The sequence below is a fragment of the Astyanax mexicanus genome, chromosome 13 (genome assembly GCF_023375975.1).
Source record: "Astyanax mexicanus isolate ESR-SI-001 chromosome 13, AstMex3_surface, whole genome shotgun sequence".
Lineage (NCBI taxonomy): Eukaryota > Metazoa > Chordata > Actinopteri > Characiformes > Acestrorhamphidae > Astyanax > Astyanax mexicanus.
In genome coordinates, this window is record NC_064420.1 from 35,281,848 (window position 1) to 35,309,846 (window position 27,999).

Here is a 27,999-nt window from a genome sequence, read left to right on the forward strand (position 1 = left end):
CTGTGCTGGTCACTGATCACTGCTAAGTTTTTTATGCAGGCTAATCAAGCTCATTAAGTTAACTCATTAAGTTATTTTACCAAGTGCAGGTTAATAAAGGTGATTTTCCACTGCATGGTACATGCACTTCTCAACTTTGCTGTACTCATCTTTTTTGCTTTTCTATTAGGCAAATTTGGCACCTGGAACTGGGTATTTTTAGTATGTGTTTGCTTGTTTTTCTAAGCAAGCAGAGCAGAGACTAAACGTGTAATGTGTAAACCTGTGAAGTGTAAACCTTGCAGAGTGCTGATTGGCCAGTGAGAATTGTCATGTGAAGCAGAATAACACAACCTGAAAATCTGGAACACAATCACTTCAGCAGTCTGAATTTATATTATGAATCATCACTCTCAAGATGGAAGTGACCTTGCAATGTAAAATAATATTGTTACAGTTTTAATTTTACACTGCAGTTTCATGAACACAATAAACAGCTTTGTCCTGTCCTGGCATCATCACCTACATGTGCTGCCTCTTGCTATACTTTACATTGATTGGTTTATAAAAGTCTTTGCCTTGGACATTGGCATTAAATTAGTTTGCCCTACAAATGTTTGAATATGGAATTTGTAGATCTTAGATCTCTCAGTATTTTACAGTGTACTTTCTGATTTGGCATCGGATTTCTTTAATCTAGTCTGGGTTAGTCTTTGTTTAGGCTTTGTATTTGTTTGTGCTATACCAGTGTCTCTTTCCACAACATTGACTTATCTTATCTTAAACTCTGACTGCACTGAGAGCTTAGTAAAGTATTATAATACATTACTCTGTAGGATGTTCTGTGTTAATTTAGCAGTAGATTAAGTAGATCAATGGAGAATGACAGGAAGAAGGATAGCGGACAGGAAGGAAATCAAAACGTCATGGCAAGCAGAAGTAAATTTATTCAGAGGGAGAAACTGGTCCAGTGGCCAGGCAGGCAGCAGAACTCTGCTTAAAGGATCCCTAAAGGATATCTCTGGTGTAAAATGGACTTTGGGTGTATTAAAATGTGATAAACGTTACTTACCTTTGTTGAATAGCCCACCTTTGTTCTCCCACAGCTTTCTGAGATCCAGTATTTTGTGAAAGGCTTTAGAATGAGTGAGATGGGGCATATTTTGCACCTGCAGATATATCACTTTTTCCACCGTTATCCAGACTCAGAGTAGCTCCACACTTCATTGGTATAATCCTGAGACCCCTGACATTTAAAACAAGGCATTTAGAACTTTAAAACTGCAGAAGAATTTTATTAAAAGCCACTGTTTAAATCCCGTAGCGTAGGTAAATCTCTGGGCCCCGCCTTCTTTAATTTAAGTCACAATAAGTCAACCTTCGAGCAGGAATAGTAAAACTTTTTGAGCAATGTTTATGTAATTTGTTGTTGGTTCTTTGCATTCTAATATCAACAGTAACCAGATACTTTAAACAACAGCTGGAATTCATGCATTTAAGTTAAATTAATTTTGCAATCTGCTCAACTATCCTACCTATTCGTTCGTGCTCGAAGGTTGACTTATAGTAACTTAAATTTCAAATGGCAGCGCCCAGAGATTTACCTATGCTATGGGATGTGAACAGTGGCTTTTAGTAAACTTTTTGTGTAGTTTTAAATGTCAGGGGTCTCCGGATTCTTCCAATAAAGTGTGGAGCTACTTTGAGCCTGGATATCGGTGGAAAAAGCAATATATCTGCAGGGGAAAAATACACCCCGTCTCACTCATTCTAAAGCCTATTTGGGCAAAGTGCACAAAGTACCTGGATCTCGGAAAGCTGCAAAAGAGCGGAGGTGAGCTAATCAACAAAGGTAAGTACCTTTTATCATGTTTTAACACACCCAAAGTCTATTTCATACCAGAGTTCTCCTTTAACAGACTGGACTAAACAGACTAAATGCTGTGTTTCCTGCCACTCATTCATAGCTTGTGTAGTTTGTGCATCTATGTCATTCTCTTTTCCAGCTGTGTTGACTGTGTTTTACAAGCTCTGGCTACACGGAGAGCTCAGTAAGGTGATGATTATAAGAATACATCACTCTGCGGGATGTTCTGTGGTAATTTAGCAGCAGATTAAGTAGAGAGCAAGCAGCAGGGGGCAAGACAGTAGTATCAGAGCACCTCTAACCTCTCCACTGTTGCATGCATCCTCTGGAGCTTATTGCTGTGTGCGTGTATGTGTGTGTTTGTGTGTATGTGTATGTGTGTGTGTGTGTGTAGTTTGTTGCGTGCCTTGGGTTCAAATGTGTTGTGAGCACAGTGAGGCTCCTCACATCCATCCTGTGGGATTCGGTGTGGTGTTTAATGTGTGTGTCTCTAGAGATGAAGATTCATTGCTTTAATAAGAGCAGTCTCAGACAGGGGAAAGAGGAGTGAGAGAGCACCATTAGAGCGAGCTAGCCTTGAAAGAGAGGGTGGGTGGGGGCTTTCTCAGCTCTCATAGCCTTTAATGATGGAGGGGGGATGGAGTGGCGGGCATCTGTTCTCTTCTAGTCTCAGCGGAAGGCCCCCTCTCGGACCCTCTGAGCCGCTCTCATCCTTGCCTCCCTCTCTCTCTTTAACTGTGTCTCTGGTGGACATGCCTTCTGCCGCAGAGCACGGCCACTGTTTGAATGCTAATATTACCATGATAGATGAGTGGCTGTTTGTGTCTGTGACTTTGTGAGTGTGTGTGAAAGAGTGCGGGTGTGTGTTTGTGTGTTTGCAAGAGAGAATGAAAGAGATACTGTATATGAGGTATAAAGTAGAGCAGTCACTTTGAATATTCATGTTCCCAACCAAACCTAAATGCATTAGTGATCAGTGTTGGGAGTAACGGTTACTAACGCCGTTACTTTTTTTCAGTAACGAGTAATCTAACGAATTACTATGGCTGTAACTATAATGCCGTTACCATTTCTGACACCCCGTTACTGCACGTTACTTTAGCTGCTCTATGAACTTTTTTTTTTTTAACTGCGCTTTGCCCTGGTTAACCCCTCCTCTTTCCGGTGAACTTGAGCTTCTGGCCGCTGTGCCTGTAGGTTTGCGTGGTTTGGCGTGGTGAAGTGAGGCACAATTGTGACGATTTGCGTGCTCTAATTAATTCAGTGATTGCCGTGGACAGCCCAAGTTCCGAAATAAGGACGTTTGTGTTAACTGAATCTAATAAAAACGGTAATTAAAAGGAAAAAACATAACTATCTCAAACGATATTTTGTGTTTATAAAACTAACTAAAACGAACTGAAATTACTGATAGAATACCCTAATTTTCGTGTTTAATTTATTTATAAGCGCTGTTGTACAGCGGAGTTGAACAGCGGGAGGTGTTGTGCCGAGCGTGCGGCACCTCGTGGTCCGTTAGCTAAGCGCTCGCGCTAGCCGCAAAATACAACAAATAAACACTGAGAAACTGCAGAACTATGAATGGGATTACAATATGAGCGCCAGGCAGATGAAAGAGAAACAGGAGATACAGTGTGTGAGAACATTTACCTGTGAATAGCTCATACCAGAACAGGCAAATCTCTCTCTCTCTCTCTCTCTCTCTCTCTCTCTCTCTCTCTCTTTCTCTCTCTCTCTTTCTCTCTCACGTTTCTTGATCTCTCTGATGAGATGTGTAAAAACTAATAAAAACTAGCAAGCCCACCCTAAAAACTTACTGAACAGAAAAAATAAAAACAAAATCAAATTAAACTATAATAAAAATGAAAAAATTTAATCACGTAGCTCTGGGCGCACGTGAACGCCTCCGCGTTTGACTTGCAGCACTGTGTGTAGCTGTTCTTAAAAATCATTTAAATTAAATAATAGTTCTGTGCTTTTATGTTACAGTGTTAATTAACATAATTCTGATCATATTTCGCTCATTCAATCAGCCCGAAAACAGACAGTTTATGGGGCGGATCGGGTCGGGCTCATAATGACAGTTTATGGTTCGGGCTTGGGCAGAACGTGCACGGGCTCCGGCTGGGTCGGATTTTTTGGGCACGATCTAAGCTCATTTCTCTTTTGGTGAAGCTGTTATATTAATACCATTTTAACGGTCATTAGATTGTTGTTTTTGTCCATTATTTTGTTTTTTTTATATATATACATATTTCCTTTGAGTGTGGCTTGGTTTGTTTAATTTCATTCCCAGGCGCGTTTTTCCGTTTTTTCCGTTTTTTCAAGTTTTAGTAATTTTCTTTGGTTGTGTGGAGAATTTCGTTTTATTTTTTTGAAATTCGTTAGATTATATTTTTGGGTTTATTTTCGTTTGTTATTTTTTTAATAATAATAGTAAATGCATAATTGATTTCCTTTTTTTGACGGGCGAATAATAAAAAGTAACGCTATAGTTACTTTTACTGGTAACTAATTACTTTTATAGTGGAGTAACTTCGCTAGTAACTCAATTACTTTTTTGGAGAAGTAACGAGCAACTATAACTAATTACTTTTTCAAAGTAACGTGCCCAACACTGTTAGTGATGGAACTGATTTTGAGACATCTGATGGTATCTAATGTAGCAGAGAGAATCTAGCTAAATATTATACTATATTTCTTATACTTAAGCAATAATACATGAGAGGAAGTGCTATAACATGTAATATTGGCACTGCTTTGCTGCAGTCGTAGGCACGAGGCTGCAGGCCTCAAGTGTATTATTGCGATTATAACAAAGTTCCATTATCACTGTTTGTTAAAAGATTTTCACTTAAAGAGGATGAGAAAATATGATCTGTTTGGTTATAAACACTCCACGAGTTAAAACAGTTCCATTTCTGCTCTGTTTGTAACTGTTCTGATTGGCTTGTAAGCGCTGCATCGTTGCTAGGTTATCTGTATGTGGCGGAGTAATACAGGGGGATCTTTGGATACAGTGCATTACCGACTGATAATGTCACTAATATAGTGCCTCTCAGCCAATCAGATTTCAGAATTGGAACTAACTGTGGTATGATAAATATTATAATATACTATTCTGTACATAAAAATAAATTGAAGTGAAATTGATAGTCAATTAAGGCTTGCGTTTGGTTTACTTAACATGGTTTACAGGCACGAGTTTCAGCTGTGCCTACAGCCTAAGAATGTACATTATCACATTTTAATATTTTTTTTTGTTTTGTTTTAAACTTGTGAAATGTTTGTAGCTTATTTTTCTTTCTCGTTACTTTCAGTTACTAGACTGATGATATGTGCTTGATATGGTATTCCAAGTGCTATCTGGTTACTATGATGTTGCTAAGTGGTTACTGAGTGGTTAATGTGGTATCACAGGTAGTTGTTATGGTGTTACTAGGTGGTTGCTACGGTTTTCTGGGTGGTTGTAAAAAAACTTGCTAAGTGCTTTGAAGGTGGTCGCAATAGTATCCCAGGTATTTGCTATAGTCTAGGTCAGTTGTTGCCCGGTGATTGCCATGGCATCCCAGCCCAGGTGGTTGCTGCTGTGTTGGGAAGTGCCTGCTATATACTGTATATACCCAGGTAGTTGCTGTGGTTTAGATAGCAGTGGTTGCAGTTGGTGTTAATGGGTATTTTCAACATGGTTGAAAATTATCTAATTTGGTTGCTGTAGTGTTCCTAAGTGGTTGCTGTGGTATCCCAGGTGGATGATAATTGATAGTTAGCTGGCCGCTATGACATCCTATTTAGTTCTCATAAAAAGTGATTAATCGGTCTATGGATATGTTTTAGCCAGTCATGACTAATACAGCTCTGTATTAAGAGACCACTTCAGTTTCTGAATCAGTTTCTCTGATTTTGCTATTTATAGGTATATGTTTGAGTAAAATGAACAGTGTTGTTTTATTCTATAAACTACGGACAACATTTCTCCCAAATTCCAAATAAAAATATTGTCATTTAAAGCATTTATTTGCAGAAAATGGGAAATGAAAGAAATAACAAAAAGATGCAGAGCTTTTAGACCTCAAATATGCAAAGAAAACCATTTAATATCCATTAATATTTAACAGTTCAAAAATCAATATTTGATGGAATAACCCTGTTTTTAATCACATATTTCATGCATCTTGGCATGTTCTCCTCCACCAGTCTTACACACTGCTTTTGGATAACTTTATGCCACTCCTGGTGCAAAAATTCAAGCAGTTCAGCTTGGTTTGATGGTTTGTGATCATCCATCTTCTTCTTGCTTATATTTCAGAGTTTTTCAATTTGGTAAAATCATGGAAAAACATCATCATTAAGTGGTCTCTATTTTCAGAGCTGTATATAAGGGCATATATTATATTGGCATATAACGGTCAATGCCAAAGATAAGGACTAAAGTTAAGAAAAGCAGTTATCCCCTGTCTGCACAGATTTAAATATTTTTTTGAAAACAAAACAATAAAAATGAAAACTTACACAAGCATAATGGCCAAAACAGACCTAAACACAGTGTGGATTGTTTTATAGTGATAGAGTTAAATCTTTCTGTGGAGTGGTGGAGTCAGTGAGTAAGTAGTTTTTGCAAGATGGCTTACTCAAGTGGCTTACTTATTGATGCTCCTCTTAAGAAAAGAACAGCTCATTTTAAACCTTACATAAGTATTTAAATGAAAAATAATGGCTTGGTCCCAGTATAAGCAGACACTGACACTATTAATGCACTAGTGCAGACCTCTCAGTATTGTGTGGGTATGCCAATAAGTAACATCACATTCAACATTGTTGTGATGCACCTGCATTCGTCTACGGAGTGGTATACAGTGAGTGGTTCTATATGTGTAACTAACAGGGGCAGCTGTCAGACCTAATCTTCTCATGATCTCCTGCATGACACCCATCAGACTTAATGCAGTCACATCACCTCATGTGTTTTCATGCATCTCTGCAGGAAGGCCATCGCATGCAGCAGGTTCTCCATGGACATTATGCTTTTGATGACCTCACTGAGTGGACATTTTCGGTCTCCTGGGGATAGAGAGGAGATGCACTCTTGTTAGAGCTGGTGGTGGGTGGTCACTCTGGAAAAACAGTGGGAACAAAACACTCTCCACACATTATCCTTACTACTGTCACTCACCTCACTATGGTTCTTCCTCCATGAACTGTGTAAAAGGCCAAAACACAACAGGATGTCATGGAGATGGAGAAGCTATGGGTAACATGAGCAGTTCTCCCCATAACTCAAGAACTTTTTCATTTGTTACACCATATGTAAGAACCAGCTGCTCTTTGTTATTATGGTTGTTATGGCTACTATATGTATTGGTATAGATCAGAAATTGACATCCAATTTGAATTTTTCTTCTTCCAGATTTTTGCCCAGTCACTTTGTTGATTGTTGGGTTTAAGTTTTTATATATCTTTTTCCATAGAAAATAATTCTGTGCAAACATTCTTAAGTTACGATTTCACAAATACACTATTTACATCCACCGAATCACATGGGTTATCAACTCTGCCAAACCCAATCACCTACTTGAGACACCATAGTAACAATCTGGAATACCATAGCAACTGTCTAGCAGCTCCTAAGCAACACCATAGCAACTTCTCTGCCACCACTGCATCAATAAATCCACAGTGTGGGATAGCATATCAACCATTTAGCATACTATCAATTACTTAGCAACACCACAGTGGCCACCCGGCAACATCATTGAAACCACCTAGCAACCACATAGCAATCAACTGAGGCAGCCTATAGCACCCACCTAGCAACCATATAACAACATCATCGCAACAATCTGGTTTAGCATAGCACACTGAAAAAAGAGAATTGTTGGACCAACTTAAAAAAATTACTTCAATTGGTAACACATAAATAAATTAAGTTTTTACAAATTAAGTAAACAAGTTAGATCAACACAATTCCTTTAAGTTAGCTCAACGTAATTATTTGATTACTTTCAAGTTGACAGTTTTCATTATCTCAACTTAAATTTAAGGCAAATCAATTTAAATTATCCAGTTTATCCAACTTAATTACGTGCTTCATAATTTTAAAGTACAATGTAAAACATTTCAAGTTGTTTAAACTCAGCAATATAAGTTCTCCTGCTGCTTTAAAAGTCTGAATTAACTCAATGTGGTATTCTCAACATATTTGGTATATTATTATTTAATTGCAAATACTGACAGTATAATACTGGAGTAAACTCAGCAAAGAGTGAACTCTGTAGTTCAAAGCCAGCATACTGTGATCACTGGAAAAAAACACAGAATAAAGTAGGGCTGGACCCGAATATTCGGGTATTCGGATATTCGTTCGTTGAGTAGGTATTCGGTTTTTAATTTTGGTATTCGGATATTCGTTTTTTTTCTCCTTTCCAGAGTTCCACCTCACTCTAACCACTTCTGTTTTAGCGGGTCCCGTCAGAATATCTTGCGCGCGGGACAGAACTGAACTGTTATTGGCTGGAGCGGGAGTTTAATCCAGACGATGCGGGAGCAAGAAAACTGTAATAATTGTAAAAAAAAAAAAAAAACTAAAGAAAACTCTCAACGCGCAGGATGGACCGACACACACACGCACACACCGACGGTGTTTGGACTGGGGTAAGGAACGGGACCGCGCTGCTGTTTTAATAAATATATAAGTAAATTTGAAGCATTAAATGTAGTTTATTTAATTTATATTAGGAACGCGGGGCGGGAGCGGCAGAAATGTGTATGTGGCGGGCGGGCGCGGGATTAAAAGAAGCATTTTTTTTTGCGGAGCGGTAACGAGACAGAAACGCGGGAGCGTGGAAGAGTGGGTTTAAAAATCAGTCTCGCGCAGACCTCTATTATACATGATAAAAAAAAATGCAGGCTCTTCGAAACTGATTTATATAATAAAACGTATGGGGTAATGTGGCAACAGTAGGGGCTAAATCGGTTACAAAAGCCTGGCCTACAAAAATGATGTCTGAACGAATTTCCTCTTATCTAATATAATTTAAAATGGTTTAAAAATATAAAATAATTTCTAAGCAAACGAAATATTTAATATTGAGCTTATAGCCCAAGTGCAAAAATACAAAATCAGTAATACGGCTATGCCCTGCACAATGCTTAAACCGAAATAGACCAAGTACAATAACGTCATTAACAATGACTTTCCTCTACTCTAATATAATTTAACATGGTTTAAAAATATAAAATAATTTCTAAACATAATATTTAATATTGAGCTTATAGCCCAAGTGCAAAAATACAAAATCAGTAATATGCCCTGCACAATCCTTTAACCGAAATAGACCAAGTACAGTTTACAATGACTGTCCTCTAATATAATTAACAATGTTTAAGAATATAAAATACTTCCTGAACAAACGTTTTTTTTTTGTTTGTTTTTTTAAGCAAATAGCCTAAGTGTGAAAACACAAACAGCAATTTACTGGGCTGGCTTGCGCAGCGGAGAAACCGTGCAGCAGCAGCCTCCTAGCCTGCTTACGCAGCGGATAAGCCGCGTGGGGCAGCAGAAATTCCGGGATGAAAACACAAAGAAATCTGGGCTAAAAACACAGAAAAAATATGGGGTGAAAACACAAAAATATGGGGGATAAAAACACCAAAAATCCGGGGTGAATATGTCTCGTCGGTCAGAGCAAATTGAACATTTTTCAGTGGATTAAAGGGGCCGTGATTTGCTTTTTTTTTATTTATTTTTTTTACCTCTTTTTTTAAAAACGAATATTCGAATATTCGCTTCGAATCAGTGCCGAATATCCGGAGCTCAAAAACGCTATTCGGGCCAGCCCTAGAATAAAGTTAATGTGCTCTTACAGCCCACAAACACTGAGGCCTGGCAATCAAATTATATTATAATATTGCACGCCCAGGATAAGGTAGCTTTGGGCAACAGACAACACAAAGATGGTAAGTAAGGAAGAGGCCACACCCAATATGCAGATATATGGTGACAGGAGCCTATAGGAAAGCTGCATGAACCAACACTCTAGAAAGAGCATTGACACAGGTAGTGACTAAAAGTTGGTTCAAATCACATTTTTTCATTGGTTCAACCAACATTTTTAAGTTTTCAGGTTGAAGTTCTCTGAACTCATTTTATTGAGTTATACTGGCCGATAAGTTCACTCCACTTAATAATATTAGTTTCCACTGACTAAAACACAGAATCACTTTTTAGAGTGCAACTTAACGTATTCATGGACAGTGGTTCCACTTGACTGAATTATGTTTTCTTAATATTAAAATTACTTTTAATAAACCTGCACAAAACCCATGTGTGTCAAAAAACACATTCCTAATGTTCACTTAAAACAAATGACAGATGTAACATATATATATATATATATATATATATATATATATATATATATATATATATATACATGCGGAGTATATATATATATATATATATATATATATATATATATATATATATATATATATATACTCCGCATGTTTGTTCCATTAACCTGAATCAGATTTATTCAGTTAATATCATAGTCTTTTTCTAACCATGACCATTTTTCACAAGTGATAATGACATAATTCTTCGTAATTGGTCACTGTAGCATTCAGCCATCAGTTCCTGATAGTAACAGAGAGAGTTGTAACTTGCTCTTACAGTCTTTAACCCTGAGGCCAGGCCAGCAAAATTTTATATTAATTAATGTAAACAGAGAGAGAAAGGTGTAGCCTAATGGGGAAAGACTACACAGTGACAAAGTAAAAAAAAAAGACATTATTAAGCCCCAAACCCTCAGTGACCAGTGAAGTTTTGGGCATAACCATGCCAGATTCTACCTTGTGTGTGACAGTTTGAACATAAATGAATTAGATTGCATCTACATGAAATGACAACATAATGCTAAAAGCAAATTTATTTGGGTTGATACTATGTATTCATGTTTAGATCAAAAATGTAATGAAGTTTTATCTTTATGTAAAAACAACAGCACCTCAGCGTGGCATTTAGGAACACTTTTTTTAGCAACAATTCTGTTTACTTTAAGAAATAATAATAAATTATTATTATTATTATTATTATTATTATTATTATTTCTGCCAAGCTGACAGATTGCAATCAGAGTTCTTGTGTAGTTGCTTATAAATCCTTGTATATCTCTTAGTGAGTCTCAGTTAAGCCCCTTGCTGTGTGCAGAAATGCCCAGAGTTCATTATAATACAGCAGCCCAGTAAATGAACGAACAGAATTTCCCACAGATGTTACGCAGTGAAATCGCCAGTGTTTAATATAATCCTCGCAGAGATAAACTGATCTCCAGCATAGACTGCGCAGTTACTCTGTCCAAATGTCTGCGTACACCTCCTGCTTGACCATCAGGCCCCTGGTATTTTAAACAGCGTGCCGCCAGTTTCTATCTTCGAGGCAGTTCAGCTGTTCGCAAAACATCTTTTGCCAAATCAGCAAGCGAGATCACACGGGCATCAGCGCTTAAGGAAGCCTCGGCAGACGCACAGCTGTGCAGCCGGCCTGCGGGTGAAGTGTACTTCCACTCCTTCAGACTGAGCACGTGCACACATCCCGTTTCAGTGCCAGCAGAACAGAGGGCATCATGCCCAATCCCTCACTTCTGTCGGTGCAGCAGCCCCCAAAGTCAATTTCATAAAATATGATTATGTAATGTATCTCCGCATCCCTCCACCACCAGCCCTTGCCAAGCCAGGTCAGACCATCCCGACCAATCTGTGTGCCGGATTCGGATTAGGGATTAGAGGCAGGAGCAGGATTACACAGCTATGGGACAGAGTTCACAACCGTCCACTCCCTCCACAGATGATGCAGATTGTTTTCACTTCTCATTCCTCTCTTCATCATCAGTGCTAACCGTTGCTGCTGAGTTTTCAGCCAAACCATCCTGCATGCTCCAACACACACACACACACATCATCAAACATCTGCTGGAATGATTTCATATGGTATGTGAAAACGATACGTCATCTTTTCGAGCTGGCAATCATGTGACATCTGGATTGGACATTTCGAGCTACAGATCGTATATACATTACGTATTGCAGCGGGGAAAAATGGACGATCAAGTATGTATTTTACTTGAGATTTTAACTTATTATGCTTGTGCATTGCAAGCCAGTATATTATATGTTGGCATACTGTTTCTGAATGTTTATTATTACATAAGTCTTCTTCTGGTTTTTGTATTTTCTTCTTTTTTTTTTTTGGTCAGATTTTCATCATGTATCTCAGCATGTATCTGCAGTTTTTAAATATCAACATTATTTCAGACATAACACCAGATTGCTCACTCTGATCGTATGGAACCACTTTATGAAATCATTTTCTCTCTGTATTAATAGAACTACAATGTGCTTCTATATGGTCAGTAAATGATGTTAATGTTAAATGCATTTCCTGCATTTGATATTTTTTGTCCCAAAGTAATGAATGGGGTGCAAATTATCTGGCAGCCATTAAATACAGCAGTTCTACAAATACACTTCCAACTATCAACATGGGTAACTGCAGTAAAAACATGACAACACCTGAGCAACCACCTGAGATACCATAGCAGTCACATAGGATGCAATAGCTTAGAAACTGCATTGTAAATACCAAGCAGCAGTCTGAAATACAATAGCAGCTTGCCATGTTAAGGTGTGTCCTTTGATGTGACATAACAAAATAGACATAATAGAAACTAAATCTCATATGATAATTTAAAAATGCAGTGTTATTTATTTGATTAAAAAAGGAAAAACATATTTTTTCTTAATGACCGATTGAACTTGTTGTATTTTTAAAACTTTGCTTTGATTTTTGTTACCTTATCTTTTGAAACCTTGGACAACTATTTAGGATGAGTTATTATTATATATCTCACCTAATAAAAGAATCCATGTTTTTACACTTTATCTTAAAATATACAAAAATAAAAATAGTTATGCCACAATAAAATGACATAAATTGTATATATTACCTTACAGAAAAAGAAAGAGGTATTGATAATTTTATAAAATAACTATGAATAAAGCTAATATATTAAAAAATAACAAAACTAGGCTGTTATCCACCAGTTTAGAGTTGTTGATATTTTGACTGTTTCATAATTCAGAGAGTGCAGTGAACCCTGGGAATATGTGAAGCACTTACAGAAATCTGCTGCCCTCAGGGACTGGAATAGTGTACAGGATGGTATTGTGTATGGATGCTGCCCTCAGTTCTCAGTGAGGCTAAGCTGCAGAGACGTGTGTTGTTGGCTGAATGACACTAGTTTTATTGAGATGGGCATATTTTCTTCCTCTCTTCCTGCATTGCATAGGTGGATGCTGTCATGCCATTTGGGTGCCTTGCCCTACGAGATGGGCGGACGTACCACAGCCTATCAGACATCACAGACAAATACGAGATCGGACAGGTCCTAAAGGCGTGAGTGTCAATACACAAATCATTATCTGCCTGAGAATAGCACCCTGCCAGTTACGCTCTAATGACCATTACAGTAAGGAATGTCCATTATGGTCCATTAATGGGCCTTCACAACACCTTTCATAGAAATGCATTCATTCAGTTACAGTCAGTAAATGGTCTGTTTACATGATCATATTTTTATATCATTGCTGCCATGCAAAAACCTTGTGTCTCCTTTTGTTGTTTTTGTATGTTTTGCCATAATTTGAATGTGGTTGTTCTTTATTTGTGTCAAAATTCCATGATGTATGAACCAATAATAACCAAAATAACTTGCATTTATATTTAAGGGGTTTGCTTCTCCTGTAAAGCTGGAGTATTTGGGGTGGAAGGTTTTTGCATGACAGAAATATGAGATAAAAAGGAAAGGTGCCACAAATGATTTTGTTATTTTGTTAAATCCATCATTTTAGTAAATGAGATGTGTGAGTGTAAAGAACCACTTAAAGCAGAAACTTGAGAAAGAGGATTTTCATGACATTATTCAAAGAACCTAAAGAACACCTTTATCTTAAACATACAGAACATGTGTATAGAAACATGTGTATTTCATTGCTGTCATGCCAGAACCTTGTATATCCAAAAATGTGTGACAGCAACAACATACAGTATTCAAATATATATGTGTTCAGTTTGTGATTAAGTCATCTAAATGAGTAGTTTGGCACTGTTGAGAGTTATTTTGTGGAAAACAAAACAACACACAGTACTGTTCTCTCTGCAGGAAGGAGTTCTGTGAGCTGTGCCTGGTAAAAGAACGACAGACGGACAAGGTCTATGCCTGCAAGAAATTCCTCAAGAAGGATGGCAAGAAAGTACGGAAGGCGGCCAAGAACGAGATCATGATCCTGAAAATGTACGGCATAATTCAAAACATCAACAGCTGATCATGCATTTGTTAGAGTGTGGGTCTGAGGGAGAGCAAACAAGTGAGTGAGAGAGAGAAAGAGAATAATTATAATCACAGAGCATGAGAGAGAAAGAAAGGTGGAGAGAGATTTGAAAGGAGTGAAGGAAGGGGGAAGATGTATAGTAAGACACAGAGGCAGGGAGAGAGAGAAGGAAGAAATACAGAGAGGAAGGAAAAAGACAAAAAAAGTATAGGAAAGAGAGAGACAAATTATATATATATATATATATAACCAAAGGAAGGAAGGAAGCAGAGTGTAGAGAAAGAAAATATACACAAAAGTGTGAAAGAGAGAAATAGGCAGAGAAAGAAACAGACAGGAAGTAATAGAAGAGAAAGAGATGGATTGGTGATATAGAAAGAAAGAAAGAAAGAAAGAAAGAAAGAAAGAAAGGGGAACAGGTGGCTAGAGAGGAAGATTGAGGGAGAGAGAGAGACATGGCATAAAGAGAGAAGTGAGAAATGGAGAGAGGGAGAAGGGAGAGAGGGAAACAAAAATGTAAGAAAGACTAAAAGGAGGAAGGAAAAAGAGGAGGGGGAAAGAGATGGACAGAGGATGGAGAGAGAGTGAAAGAGGGAAAGAAAGACAGGCATGGAGAGTGAAGAGTGAATGAGAGAAGTAGGAAGGAAAGAGTGGAAAATGAACAGGAAGAACAATAAAGGAGAAAGAATGGACAGAAAGATAAAGAGAGACAGAAGCAGGAAGAGAGTAGAGAGAAATGAAAAAAGAGTCATAATTAAGGGGGAATAGAGAACAAGAGAAAGAGCACTGTGTGTGTGAGAGAGAAAATAAGGAATAGCGAAAGAAAAAGGAAAAAGGAAGGTGGATAGAGAAAAGTTAAATAAAGAGAGAGGAAAAAGTAAAATGAAAAGAGAGAGAGAGACAGAGAAGGCAGTGTGATGTGGAAAGAGAGATAGAGGGAAGCAGGTGAGGATGGAGAAAGGCAGGGCTGCCTCTGTGCACTCGTTTCCTCCATGCTGAGCCGTCTGCACAGCAGGCTGCTATTTCTGCAGCACCTCTCTCTCTCTCTCTCTATTAGATATAAAATAAGGCCTCCATTAGCTCTGATCTCTTCCTGCAGGATGAACCATCCAAACATTCTGAAGCTGATCGACGCCTTCGAGACCAGGAAAGAGTTCTACATCATCCAGGAGCTGTGAGTGTGACCTGCCTTATCCCTGATCATTCATAATTCCCTCTGTGTCTCTCAGAGCCAGGTGACTAATCTGTCACACGTCTGATATTTAAAAGGACCCCCTGATTGTGTACCATTTCTTTATGCTAATATTTTTATGTGAATGACACACTACTGTTTGAAGACCACACATTAGATAGGTCTAATGGCCTCATCAGTATCAGCGTGGGTGATGACAGATAGAGCTAGCTTTTGTGAAACGATGAAACCCCCACAGAGAGTAATATTTTCATCAGACAAAGCCAAGAGAGATACAGACTAAATCTAATGCTGAAGGATTTCTCTAATTTTAATTTCAAAAATAAAAAAAGTCCACAGACTAATGGAATGCAAGTACATTGTGTTTTACAATGTGTGTGTGTTTGTGTGTGTGTGTCGCAGGGCCACAGGTGGGGATGTGTTTGATTGGATCCTGGACCAGGGAAACTACACAGAGAGAGATGCCGCCAACGTAATCCGGCAGCTCCTAGAGGCAGTGGCTTACCTCCACTCCCTCAACATCGTCCACAGAAACTTAAAGGTGGGCTTAAGAAATGTTTCTGTGATGTATTCTTTGATGTATTTCATCACCACTGCAGCAAAAAAAACTTATTGAGCCACATTCAACTTATTTGCAGAGGCATCAAAAGACCAAATTACCCAGCTAACAGAGAATGCTTAGTGATATTCTTAAAAAAAGGTTCCAGGAAGTTTAACCTCTAATGTTATAAAAATAATGTCTCAGGAACATTTTAAAAACATGTAAAGCAATAATGGTTTGTATCACAACATTATTAGAACGTTTCTTACGTAACGTTTCAAGCTAGATGAATACTTACATAATGGAAACGTTAAAAGTAACATTCCCGAAGCTAAAAATAAAAAACAACATTGACAGAAGTGACTTTGCAGCAGCGGGACTGCAGTTTAAAAACTTTAATCAAAAAGAAAGAGCTGTTTTGTAATTATTTTATAAGATTATATCAAAAGTTTCATGTGAGAGCTGTGTTGTTTTTTTCAGTGGTCTATGATTTCATCATTAGTTTCCGGTTATGTAAGCCTAAAGTTGATTGTGATTATTAGTTTGAGGATGTGATTCATTAGTTGTTAAGAGGAGTTTTGGAGTGGTGAGCCATGTGTGCCATCACACATAAAAACTCCATCACTGCAGGGTATTAGAGACAGTAATCAGAGATATTAACCAAACACTTAGCCCTGTTTGACTCATGAAGCTGCACAGCTGTGATAATACAGATGGCCCCTTATGGTTAGTTTTAATGTGCAAAACTAATGTGAATGGAACAAATAGTGTTATAGTCTCTAATGGCCCTAATCCATCTCTCAGTAGTCATTAATGTAATCGTGCGCTTCTGCTGGAAGAGCTGGATGGGTTTCTAGTGCCCTCTAGTGCACAGCACATGCCAACTCCTGCAGTTTTACTTGGCTTTTAGGGGCACTGCTTCGGATTTGTTAAGGGGGTGCTGAATCCCACCGTGTGCAATGCTGTAGTGTGGGCTGGTGAACAGCTGTTGTTGTAAATGTAATGAATCTAATTTTTATTTGCATCTGCCTTTAAATCAATATGTTCAGGAAAAAAGGATGTTAGATAGATTTTCCTATAATATTTTTGATCGTTTTAATGACTAAATTGTGCGTCAGGGACATGTATTATTTCCTCCTGTATTTTATTCAATGCTGAAGGATGACTTACTTACAATACTATTCAAGGACACAAAAAAGAAAGCAGTATTTCGGCAGCCTTTCACCTTAAACATAGCATGTACTATTAAAAATGAAGGTTTCTCAAGGTTTCTTATTTCTGTAAGCAATGCATAATCATATGAAAAAGGTAGAAATCAATACTTCTGACTGAGTCTTGGGTTCTTCTAAGGTTTCTTCCTCTTCAAGTAGGGAGTTTTTTCTTGCCACTGTTGTCATCACAATTATTGGCATCTCTGTGGTGCTCGCTTATAAGAGGCGTGGACCTGTTTTCTCAGTAAAGCTGCTTTGTGACAACTTTTGTTGTAAAAACGCTATATAAATAAAATTTTATTTAATTGAATATGAAAATAAAATCAATATTGGCAGATCATTTTCAAAAAAGGGTTAGCAACTAACATCCTCGTTTACAATTTCAGAGTTTAACAAGGTATTTACAACCATCTTAAGCTTTATATTTCAGCTGTTTTCTCTACATTTATCTTGTGCCTCCTGATTTCAGTTGGAGAACTTGATGTACTACACAGAGAATAACCACAACAAGGTGGTGCTGCGGGATTTCTACCTGTCCAGATTCGAGAACGGCTCCATTACTGAACCGTGTGGAACACCGGAGTACCTGGGTAACAACCAGCAGATGATCACTTCATTTCCATATTATTGTAATTATAAGCTTTAACGTGTTGTAAGCTCTGTTCATTTATTCTGTCTACTTCTGTGATTCCTTCCAGCTCCAGAAGTGGTGGCTCGGCATCGGTACGGAAGGCCAGTGGACTGCTGGGCTGTTGGAGTCATCATGTATATGCTGTAAGCGAGCATAACTGTCAGGATAGTGGACAATAACAGATTAAATACGATTCATTAGATACATTAGTATGATATTTACTTTTCATCTGTCAAACTGTTTTTATTTCTATTAAAAAAGAGTTTTTTATTTAAAATATCTCATTTTTCAGGTTGTCAGGAAATCCTCCATTCTATGATGAGACAGAGGAGGAGAATACAGATATGCACAACCGTATCATCTTCTGCCGGATTGTCGCTGGAGACTTTGAGTTTGACTCTCCTTACTGGGATGACATATCACCTGCTGGTACACAAAGTTCATGTTTTATGACATATGCTGAACAAAAGTAATATTGTAACAGTTGAAAGTTAGTATATACACACAGCTCTGGAAAAAATAAGAGACCACTTCAGTTTCTAAATCAGTTTCTCTGATTTTGCTTTTTATAGGTTTACATTTGAGTAAAATTAATATTGTTGTTTTATTCTATAAACTGCAGACATTTCTCCCAAATTCCAATTTAAAATATTGTCATTTAGAGCATTTATTAGAGCAGAAAATGTGAAATGGCTAAAATAACAAAAAAGATGCAGAGCTTTCAGACCTCAAATAATGCAAAGAAAACAAGTTCATATTCATAAAGTTCAGAAATCAATTTTTGGTGGAATAACCCTGGTTTTTAATCACAGTTTTTAAGCATCTTGGCATGTTCTCCTCCACCAGTCTTACACACTGCTTTTGGATAACTTTATGCCACTCCTGGTGCAAAAATTCAAGCAGTTCAGCTTGGTTTGATGGCTTGTGATCATCCATCTTCCTCTTGATTATATTTCAGAGGTTTTCAATTTGGTAAAATGAAGGAAACTCATCATTTTTAAGTGGTCTCTTATTTTTTTCCAGAGCTGTATGTGTGTCTGTTTATGTATAATGTTTCTATATAACACAACCTAAATACTCTAACTACATTTTCACCCTCAACGTTCTGAAATACTGCTACTGCTTTTCGCTAATGCTAGTGATAGGGGCATAGCATTGCTCATGGAAAGAAATAGCTATTTTTACAACATTAGTAGCTTTAAACTACATTAACAATATTTTAAACTTCGTAAAATTCTGAGGGCGCTGACATTTAAAACAAGGCTCTGAGAACTTTGAAAAAATGCACAGATGATTTATCAAAACACTGTTTATACACACAGTACCCTGAGGTTTTAGACTGGAGTTGGTAAAACAGAAGTTGGCAAATATTGCAAGAATGGCAGAATATGAGGACTGTCTTACCTATTCTTTTGTGTTCATCTGTCAACTTTTTTGTGACTTAATTTCAAGATGGCAGCACCCAGAGAACAAGCTCAGGATGCTGTGTGATCTGTGCACTTTTGAAGTTCACAGTGCCTTGTTTTAAATGTCACTGCACTCGGAATTCTACCTAGGAAGTGTGGAGCTTTGAGCTTGTTAATGTAAAATGTCCATTTCTTTGTAGGGGTAAAGCTATGCCTCTATCACTAACATTGCAAGCCTGTTGGGAGCATCGACTTAAAGTGCTGTATTTCAGAATGTTGGGGGTGAACAGATGTGAGCTATTTGACGGAATTTTGTACTCGTTATCATGTTTCACTGCACTCAAAGTCCATTTCACACCAGATTTCTCCTTTAAATAAGACAAATAAAGGTTAAGTGAACAAATATATCTCAAGCTATATGCCAAGTTGCTGTAGCATCATGTGACAGGGAACCCTACTTAGAAATTAGAGTGTTGCATTGATATATTAATTTATTTATTCAAAATACAGCCAAACTGCGACCAATGCACATTCATTTACAAATATATATTTTATAGCCTACTCGAATGAATAAAATCAAACTGCTTTTTCTCCATTCATTTTTCCCACTCCTACAGCTAAAGATCTGGTGTGTAGGCTGATGGATGTTGACCAGATGCTAAGAATTACAGCACAGGATGCACTGTGGCATGAGTGGTAAGCTGCATATATAGAGTACTCACACTAACCCGCATGACTTGTGTTTCAAAAGTACTCAGAGCTACTGTGTGTCACTGACAGGATTGCTGGAAACGGTGCCTCAGAAAAGAACCTGAAGGACGGCGTGTGTGCTCAGTTTGAGAAGAACTTCGCCAAGGCGAAGTGGAGGGTAAGCAGAGCCTCGCAGCTCACAAATCAGACCCTGTGCCTGACAAGGACAATGATGATGATGAGGATGTGCATGACAGAAATGCTGGTGATAAGTGTGACAGTAAGCGTTCTGATCGCTCTGTTAATCGTTTCCTTTCCCCTTGCATGGGATACCCAGGAGTTGAAGGTACTGTTGATCCTCACAAGACAGTACGGAGGCCTGAGCTCTTTTCTTTGCCAAGACAATCATTGACTTGAGCACTTATATCTCTCCTAGTGAAGCACAGTGTACTAGCACTGCAAGAAATGATATATTAACAAGTAGAAGCATCTTATATATAAGTGTATTTGTTAAAGACTTTTTTCTCATGTTACAATTCTTTTATGGATGTTATAAAATTATTTGAATCATTTCTGTACTATTTTTTCCTGTGAAATTGTCTTTCACTAAAGTTAAAAAATTAAAAATCAAATTCAAAGCTCTTACAATCGCCTACAAGGTGATGACAGAACAGCTCCTTCCTACCTGCACTCGCTCCTGAAAGCTTACGCTACCTCCCGGCCGCTGCGCTCCTCCAATGAACGTCGCCTCTCTTTGCCAAACAAACATTCACACAAAGCAATCCAGACTGTTCTCATACAGAGTTCCCCAATGGTGGAACAAACTACCTTCCACTACCAGATCAGGAGAATCTCTCGCTATCTTTAATAAACTCCTGAAGACAGAGCTCTTCAAAGAGCACTTACTCTCCTAACACCTCTAACACACTAACTACTTCTAACCTCATTTCCTTCTTCCCCTCCTTCACTTCTCTATCTTATTATTTCCCTTTCACCTCCTTTAGGCCCTATCTAAAGATGTTTGTAACTTCTATTACTTTTGTACTTCACTATTGTAAGTCGCTTTGGAATGTAATGTAAAAAATGACTTGACCATTGAAAACATCTTAGATCTAATATACAGTATAGCAGTATGTAATTAGATAATCTCCTGAGGGGTGTGGCTTGGGAATGCCCACAGCTGTACAATTTGTGAGATGTTACATTCAATTTTAGGAGTGCAAACATTTAACATTTCTCAGGAATATGTAATAAAAGCCATTATCGCCCACAGTGAACAGTGCAGTCACATCCACTTGCATTTAATGCAGGTGGACTCAGCCTCCCACACATCCTGCAGGTCAGTGTTATATTCTTTAGCTTCCATGGGACATAACAAAAGAAATAGGACATGATACTAGTCACTGTCCCATGAATTCTGGCATGTCAGTGTACACACTGACATGCCAGAAGTCATGGGACACTGACACTGTATACCTATATATACACTGTATATATAGGTATAATATACAGAATAAATTATGTTTTGTGAAGTAATTTCTTTAAAAGATAAACTTAAGTCTAATTTAAAAATTAGACTTGAAGAAAATGACTAGCAGTAGGTTAGAAAGAACTCTTATAAGTAACATTCTTACTTAGATTTAGAAAAAATGACAGTATGTCATATTTAACAATGTCTAGAAAATAGACTTAATAGTCCTAAAATGTTTTTACAATAACTTTTAATAAGAAATATTACATATATTGAATCTGTCACACAAAAACCTTTAAAGGAGAAGCAAAAAGAAACGTTCAGTGAAGGTCAGTCAAAAACATTGTAATTCATTATATTAATATAAAAATTTTATAATTTTGGAGCATTTGTATTAATCCATTTATCATTACATTTTTTTAAATATAAACAGCAACTGCTATAAAATTATGTCACAGTTTACAAAGAGATAAAAGGATTTTGTGTGACACCTACAATATATTATCTATGTCTATATATATATATATATATATATATATATATATATATATAAGGTGCGTTCCTGTGCCGAGATGTCATTTTTTGCAGTAAAGAGCCATGTCCTCAGTTTCCCATGACCTGGGCTGGCTTTCTGACAGCAGTCACTGTTAAGAGATATGGAGTTCAAGTCTGATTGTCGAAAAGAGTCTCTCTCTATTGAAGCCTCCTTCTGTCGATAAGTGGCAAGCCTATCACTGCCCAGCTGCTCCCATATGCCTCCAGTCATACGCAGCCTGGCTCTACCCACACTGCCCTGGATAGAGTTCTCCTCAGCCCTCCACTTTCTCAGATTAAACTCCAGAATAAAGCGTCATCAGAGTGTCACATGTATGTGTGAATGAGGAGCTATCGTATATGTGTGTGTGTGTGTCTGTCTGTGTGTGTGTGTGTGTGTAGAGGTCATATATAAGTAAAACAGAAAGAAAGAGCAGAAACAGAAAAAAGGAGAAAAAGAGAAGAGGGTCATTTTTCCACTACATGATTGACTGTGTCCCTGATCCATTGGTCCAGTTCACCTTGTGCTTCAATCAGATTTTAGATATTTGCATAAAATAAGGTCCTTTCTTCACAGAAACAAAGTGATGCGCTGAAATGACTTGACTCAAATGTGTGGCTCATTTTCCACATTAATAAAATATTTCACATCACAATGCTGTCCTTCAGATACTGACTTTTGGAAACGACTTTGTTACAGTACTGTACAGGAAATTACTGTTTCTAGGAAAATTCAGAGTCTACAAACCTGAACTTCCAGACCACCAAAATTGTCCCCATCAAATTAAAGAAGCACATTCATCTGTTTTGTCAGTTTTAAATAAATAAACAAAGTAAACTCTACTCTCTTACATGTCAAATCTGAAAAAACAAATCCACAGATTCTATCCGTCCATCCATTGTAGTTGGTTGGATAGAAGCATAAGGAGCTGATCACAAATCTCTTAATGAGAAAAGGAAAAAAAAACCAAGGAAGAAATAATAAAATGCAGATGCAAATCAAACTGCTCAGTCTGCTTATATTCACTCTTATTACATTCATTAAATGTGTTTGAGATTGGGTACAAAGTGGCTCAGCAGACTATGTCCTGTTGAAGAATCCCGGGTGAAGAATGCCGCTTCGCCATCAGCAGCCAGAGTCTGAGACATCACAAAGGTCCATGCTCTCTCTGAGTGGGTAGATGGCGCTCTCTCCTCACATCACTCCCATTGTGATGCTGGTCCACACAGGCTGTTGGATTTGAGCTGGCGATTTTGCTTTTTCTTCGAGTTTGTTGGCTACCAATTTAAAAAGAGAATATGGCTTACTTCACATGTATCAGTAGTTTATATTTATTGCTCCATTTTATACCCGATTTGGAAGGACAATTAGCCAATATCTATTCACATGAGGTCCCCCTATCACTAGTAATGCCCCAACACTAACTAGCCTAAAACAAGTGAAATCAGCAACCACCTCTTTTCCTACTGCACCCAAAGCAGCATCACTATGCAGCCAGTGTGCTAACTTAGTCAACCCCCAGCTCTAAAACACCACACTACAGTGATGTTGGGGGAAAGGGACATTTATCCACACCAGAAAAAGCAAGGACAGTTGTGCTCTCTCAGACTCCGTCTGCTGATGTCAAAGCAGCATGATTCAGGATTCAAACTAGCAATCCTCCGATAATAGTGGCAGCATCTACTCCAGTAGGATCCTCAGAGCTCAGTCCTAGTTTTATTTATGTGCAAATGAAGTCCACAGCTGAATCAAGTACATTTGACATATTAGAAAGAAACATAAAACGTATCTGTCAGAAACAATCTAGAATATTCCCCTAATGAAGTGGAGTGTAGTCTGCATTATGAAGTCTGAAACATGCACTGAAAGAAAGTAAGCTCACTATTCCTCATACTGACTTTTCTATTTTCTAGAAAGCGATCAGAGTCACCACTTTCATGCAGCGTCTTCGTGCCACGGACATGGGGTCAGCGGAAGGAGCTCAAGAGGGGCAGGGGGAGGGGGTGAAAGCTGACGGCGTCAAGACTAAGGGTGTCAGCACTGAATCTGTGAGTGTATCCCATGAGATCACAGTGGAAAACACACCGGTTGAGGATCAAGAGGGGAACAAGGGACAGGAGGCAAAAGAGCAAGTAGACGCTCCGTCGGTGGTCGAGGAGAAAAAGGAACAAGAGGAGAAAGCCCAAGTTATTATTCCTTCACCCTCGGAAACGGCGAATCCCTTAACAACTCAAACAAGCTCTTCAACCCAAACACAAAAGCAGGAGCAGGTCAAGGGGGAGGAAAAGAAGGCAGCTGGAGATGGCTCTCGCAAAATGCCGACTACTTTAGGCCAAGACCGACCTGCAACAGAGGCAAGCCAGAAACTGACCAACACTGAGCCTGACAAACCATCTGACTGTCAACGAAACAAAGCCACCTCAGAGAAAGAAATGTCCAGTGCCGGTAATGCAGAAAAGAAAGTCACATCTTCTCCTGATAACCCAAACCGCCGAAAAATGGCAGCCAACCTCTCTCTGGATCACGGCTCAGGTGCTGGTGCCAAACCCAGCAGTCCAGCGGTGGCTGCAGACAAGGAACAGCCAGGGAAGGTAACAGAGGAGAAAGCAGAGGTAGCAAGAAAGCAGCAAGACATGTCTCCTAGCAGTTGGTGTCAGACCCAGCTTCCAGAGGCAGTAGCAGAGAGGCCGGTAGGGACAAGTCCAAGGGCAAAAGACAGGGAAGGAAGCCGAACAGACAGGTCCAGTCAGCCAGGTCAGTCTGGAAAACATGCGCATTGCCCATATGGAGCATTAGGCTCTTCAAGTTTGGGCCGTAACAAGACCTCATACGTGCAAGAACAGAGAGAGCTCAGCCACGGAACGTCCTATGGCAGTTCATGCTGCTCCCCCTATTCCGTGGGCAGCGGGGCGATGTACGGTGGTCTGGAGCAAACAGGAGGGGTCAGTTCTGACTGGCAGATGGACAGCGTGATCGAACAAATCGAAAAGCAAATGGCCGCCGTGCTGGAGAAGATAGAAGGCGACATGCCCTCGCTGTTGGAGCAGATAAGCGACTGTCCCGAGACCATTCCAAGGGCGAAAAGCGCCCACTCTTCTCCATCGACCCGATCTCGCTCCTACCAACATCACTCCACCCTGCCTCCTCTTCCCACCACCCCCCGGCCAGCCATGCCCTCTCTGCCCCACCTGTCCATCCCTCCTCCTTCCTACCCACCTCCGTCACCACCCACCCAGATCCAGGTGCACAACCAACCAGCTGCAAGCCAGGAAGAGAGAGATGGACAAAGAAGTACCGTGAGACAGGATCAGTCGCCAAGGGGAGGGGCATCTGGGAGGGGTTTATGAAGCCTGTCTGAGCACAGGGATAAATCACAGTAGGTAAACCACAAGAGAGACCTAACGGAGACGAATCCTCCAGTAGTTTTTATAAGTGACCTACTGTTTATTATCAAAAATTGCAATTTATATCCAGAGAGTATATCCAGACAGAAACATGTTGAGTTAAAACACACTTGCACCACTGTTCAAACCATTGGAATCATAAATCTAACCTTTTTTTGAATGTATGGAAGCAAAAATTGCGGCCCAATACCAATATCCAGGATTTTTCTCAAATCTGTACATGCAGAAATGAAACATTTGTGAAATACAGATATTAAAATACAGAAAATAATGTATCTTTTAAATACAATTCACTCCACTGTTGCATCTAACTGTACCCTTAATTTTATGCCAGGTTACATAATTTGATCAAAAATCATTTTAAAGGCCGGAGGAATATGTGAGTATTTTAACATTTTAAAAGTACTGTCAAAGAAAAGATAAACGAGGAGACCGAACACTGGTTAAAATATTACCGCTCAACATGGAGCTTTTTTACAAAATCTTTCCAATAAAAAGAATGCCAATCAGCTGGTTATGGCGCAATTAGACGAGAGTCACCTATATTGTGGAGCAGGTGGAGATCTGCGAAAGTGCATTAAAAATGTACATATCTTGTACATTATTGAGCACTACAAACATGTTTAATAAACAGCTATTTGTCCATACGTTTTAATAGTTTTTATATTTTATATTGCATTTATTTTATTATATTTTGAAAAAACAAACAAAAAAAAGCTGTGTGAACACGGGTTTAAAGACATTATTTAAAAAAAAAACACAATTAGAATACGGCTACTTTAAAGTGGTTAATATGGATGAGATGCATTATGAATAAGGAAGAATTTGTGTACAGTTGTACTGGCACAAATTATTGTGATTCCAATTTTTGAACAGTAGTGTATCATAGAAACCAACAACCAGATATTTAAATACCTTTTTATTGGCTTCTTTAGTGAGTGTATTGAGTCTAATTATTTTAAGTGTTTTTGTTTCTGAATACAAGCAAACATGTTAAAATGATTGTTCATGATAATCAACAGTATGGCAGATAGACGTTAGATTAAAAACACTGGAGCATTCCTTTAAATGTAAGTCATGGATCTCAAAGTAGCAGCTATTATTTTGAGGCTGTAAAAAGTTTTATTTATTTATTTATTTATCTATTTATTTATTGTGGGAGGGGGCAGGCTCATGTTCAAATAATAGATTAGCTCTGTTAGCATTTTATTGAGTCATGTGCAGCTGGGTTTGTAGGGAAGGTTGCTCCGAGCAGAAAAGGGACAATTACACGTTTGAGGCTTTGGGGACTGTTACTAACACAAAATTACAGTCTAACGTCTCTTTGTGTGCATGTTCAGACCTACGACACCACATAACAAACGACTCTGAAACTGCTGTAAATACTTCTGTAAATACTTCTATTCTGGTAGCGAAGACTGATCATCTCATGGCTGATCATTTCATAATCTTACAGTCACAACAAAGCTGATTAATGCAACACCCTTATGGTCTTGTACAGTCTGACATAACCTTTAACCTAAACGAAATGTGTAAAACATGATTATATATTCTTCTTCATGTATTTATATTTTTTAATGTACTTTATCCAATTTGAGGTTTTATTTTTGAAGTTACTTTGGGGTAGCTGCAGAGCAACAGTGATCACAGCTGCCATTCGTTCTGTAAAACAGTATTTCTCAACCGTGGTCCTCAAAGGCCACAGCCCTGCAAAATAACAAATGATAGGGGGTTAACATTTGGAGACGCCACATTATAATCACTGTATTAAACCTCCTATTAGTTTTCTCATTTCTGTCTCTTTGTAATTTTGTTTAAATTGCATTTAAATTGGTTTAATTATATTTAAAGAGAAAAACTTTACATATTCAAAAACTTGTATTTTGTCCATATCAGTGACTCTTAACATTTTAAAATAAATTCTCTGTGTGCCTGAAAGGGTCAATAAGCTTATTCGCTGGAGCAGGAAAACAACTGAGAAACAGGGTTGAGAAACACTGCTTTAAGAAACTCCTAATAAAATGAACCACACGAGGGCACCACACACAACTGTATGAAAAAAAGGCTCTTTTCTAAGTCCATTCTCAAGAATTCATGGCCTATTTGCAATATCCAATGAAATACCCGGTTTATTCTTAATATTGTACAGCACATAATTTATGCATGTCTTTCTACTTTCTTCTCTCTCTGTTATGTATCACGAAATACTGTTTTTAAAAGCTATATTCTGTGCGTCCTAATCAGTAGAATCAGGCTAATTTCAGGAGGCTAACCAACACAAACCTTTATCTTTGTTTCCTGTGGTCTTGGTACATCCTTCACGTTTGATCAATGTTCTATTTCTCCAGCTTTATTTTCTTATTATAAATATCAGTTATTATAATATTTTAATTGTATGAAATGTATAGATATGTATTATACTCTACCCAAAACAGAATTTCTAAGTGTTTCAGCCTCGCTTGTGTGTTCTGTACCTCTAACGTCCTCTTTACGACTCTTTTGTCTTGGTGGTGTGAATAAATACTCTTCCAAGCTACTTTTGCACTCTTTCTGCCAAGAATTCAATAAAAAGGTAGACTTTATGATATGGTCATTGTTTTGTGTGCTGTTCCTTGTTACTTGACTTGAGACTTGATTTCTTGGAGTATTTGGCTACTAATAATTATGCAGTATCAGTATAGTATG

General features: G+C 38.2%; 1 protein-coding gene across 2 annotated transcripts in view; it reads left to right on the forward strand.

Moving 5' to 3' along the window:
• camkvl (CaM kinase-like vesicle-associated, like) overlaps nucleotides 1–27,896 on the forward strand; it is a 66,338-nt gene extending 38,442 nt beyond the window's left edge. Inside the window, exons 1-11 of one of the 2 annotated variants that reach the window (XM_007239155.4) lie at nucleotides 11,924–11,953; nucleotides 13,192–13,298; nucleotides 14,065–14,196; nucleotides 15,333–15,407; nucleotides 15,828–15,966; nucleotides 17,647–17,767; nucleotides 17,876–17,951; nucleotides 18,101–18,237; nucleotides 19,832–19,910; nucleotides 19,995–20,082; nucleotides 23,824–27,896. In XM_007239155.4, coding sequence (XP_007239217.3) covers nucleotides 11,942–11,953; nucleotides 13,192–13,298; nucleotides 14,065–14,196; nucleotides 15,333–15,407; nucleotides 15,828–15,966; nucleotides 17,647–17,767; nucleotides 17,876–17,951; nucleotides 18,101–18,237; nucleotides 19,832–19,910; nucleotides 19,995–20,082; nucleotides 23,824–25,257 — 2,400 coding nt within the window. In that variant the 5' untranslated portion in view covers nucleotides 11,924–11,941 and the 3' untranslated portion in view covers nucleotides 25,258–27,896. Of the gene's footprint in view, nucleotides 1–11,923; nucleotides 11,954–13,191; nucleotides 13,299–14,064; nucleotides 14,197–15,332; nucleotides 15,408–15,827; nucleotides 15,967–17,646; nucleotides 17,768–17,875; nucleotides 17,952–18,100; nucleotides 18,238–19,831; nucleotides 19,911–19,994; nucleotides 20,083–23,823 lie in introns of those variants that run through there. The other variant, XM_049462905.1, reaches the window with a different exon arrangement.
• The last annotated feature ends 103 nt before the right edge of the window (nucleotides 27,897–27,999 follow it).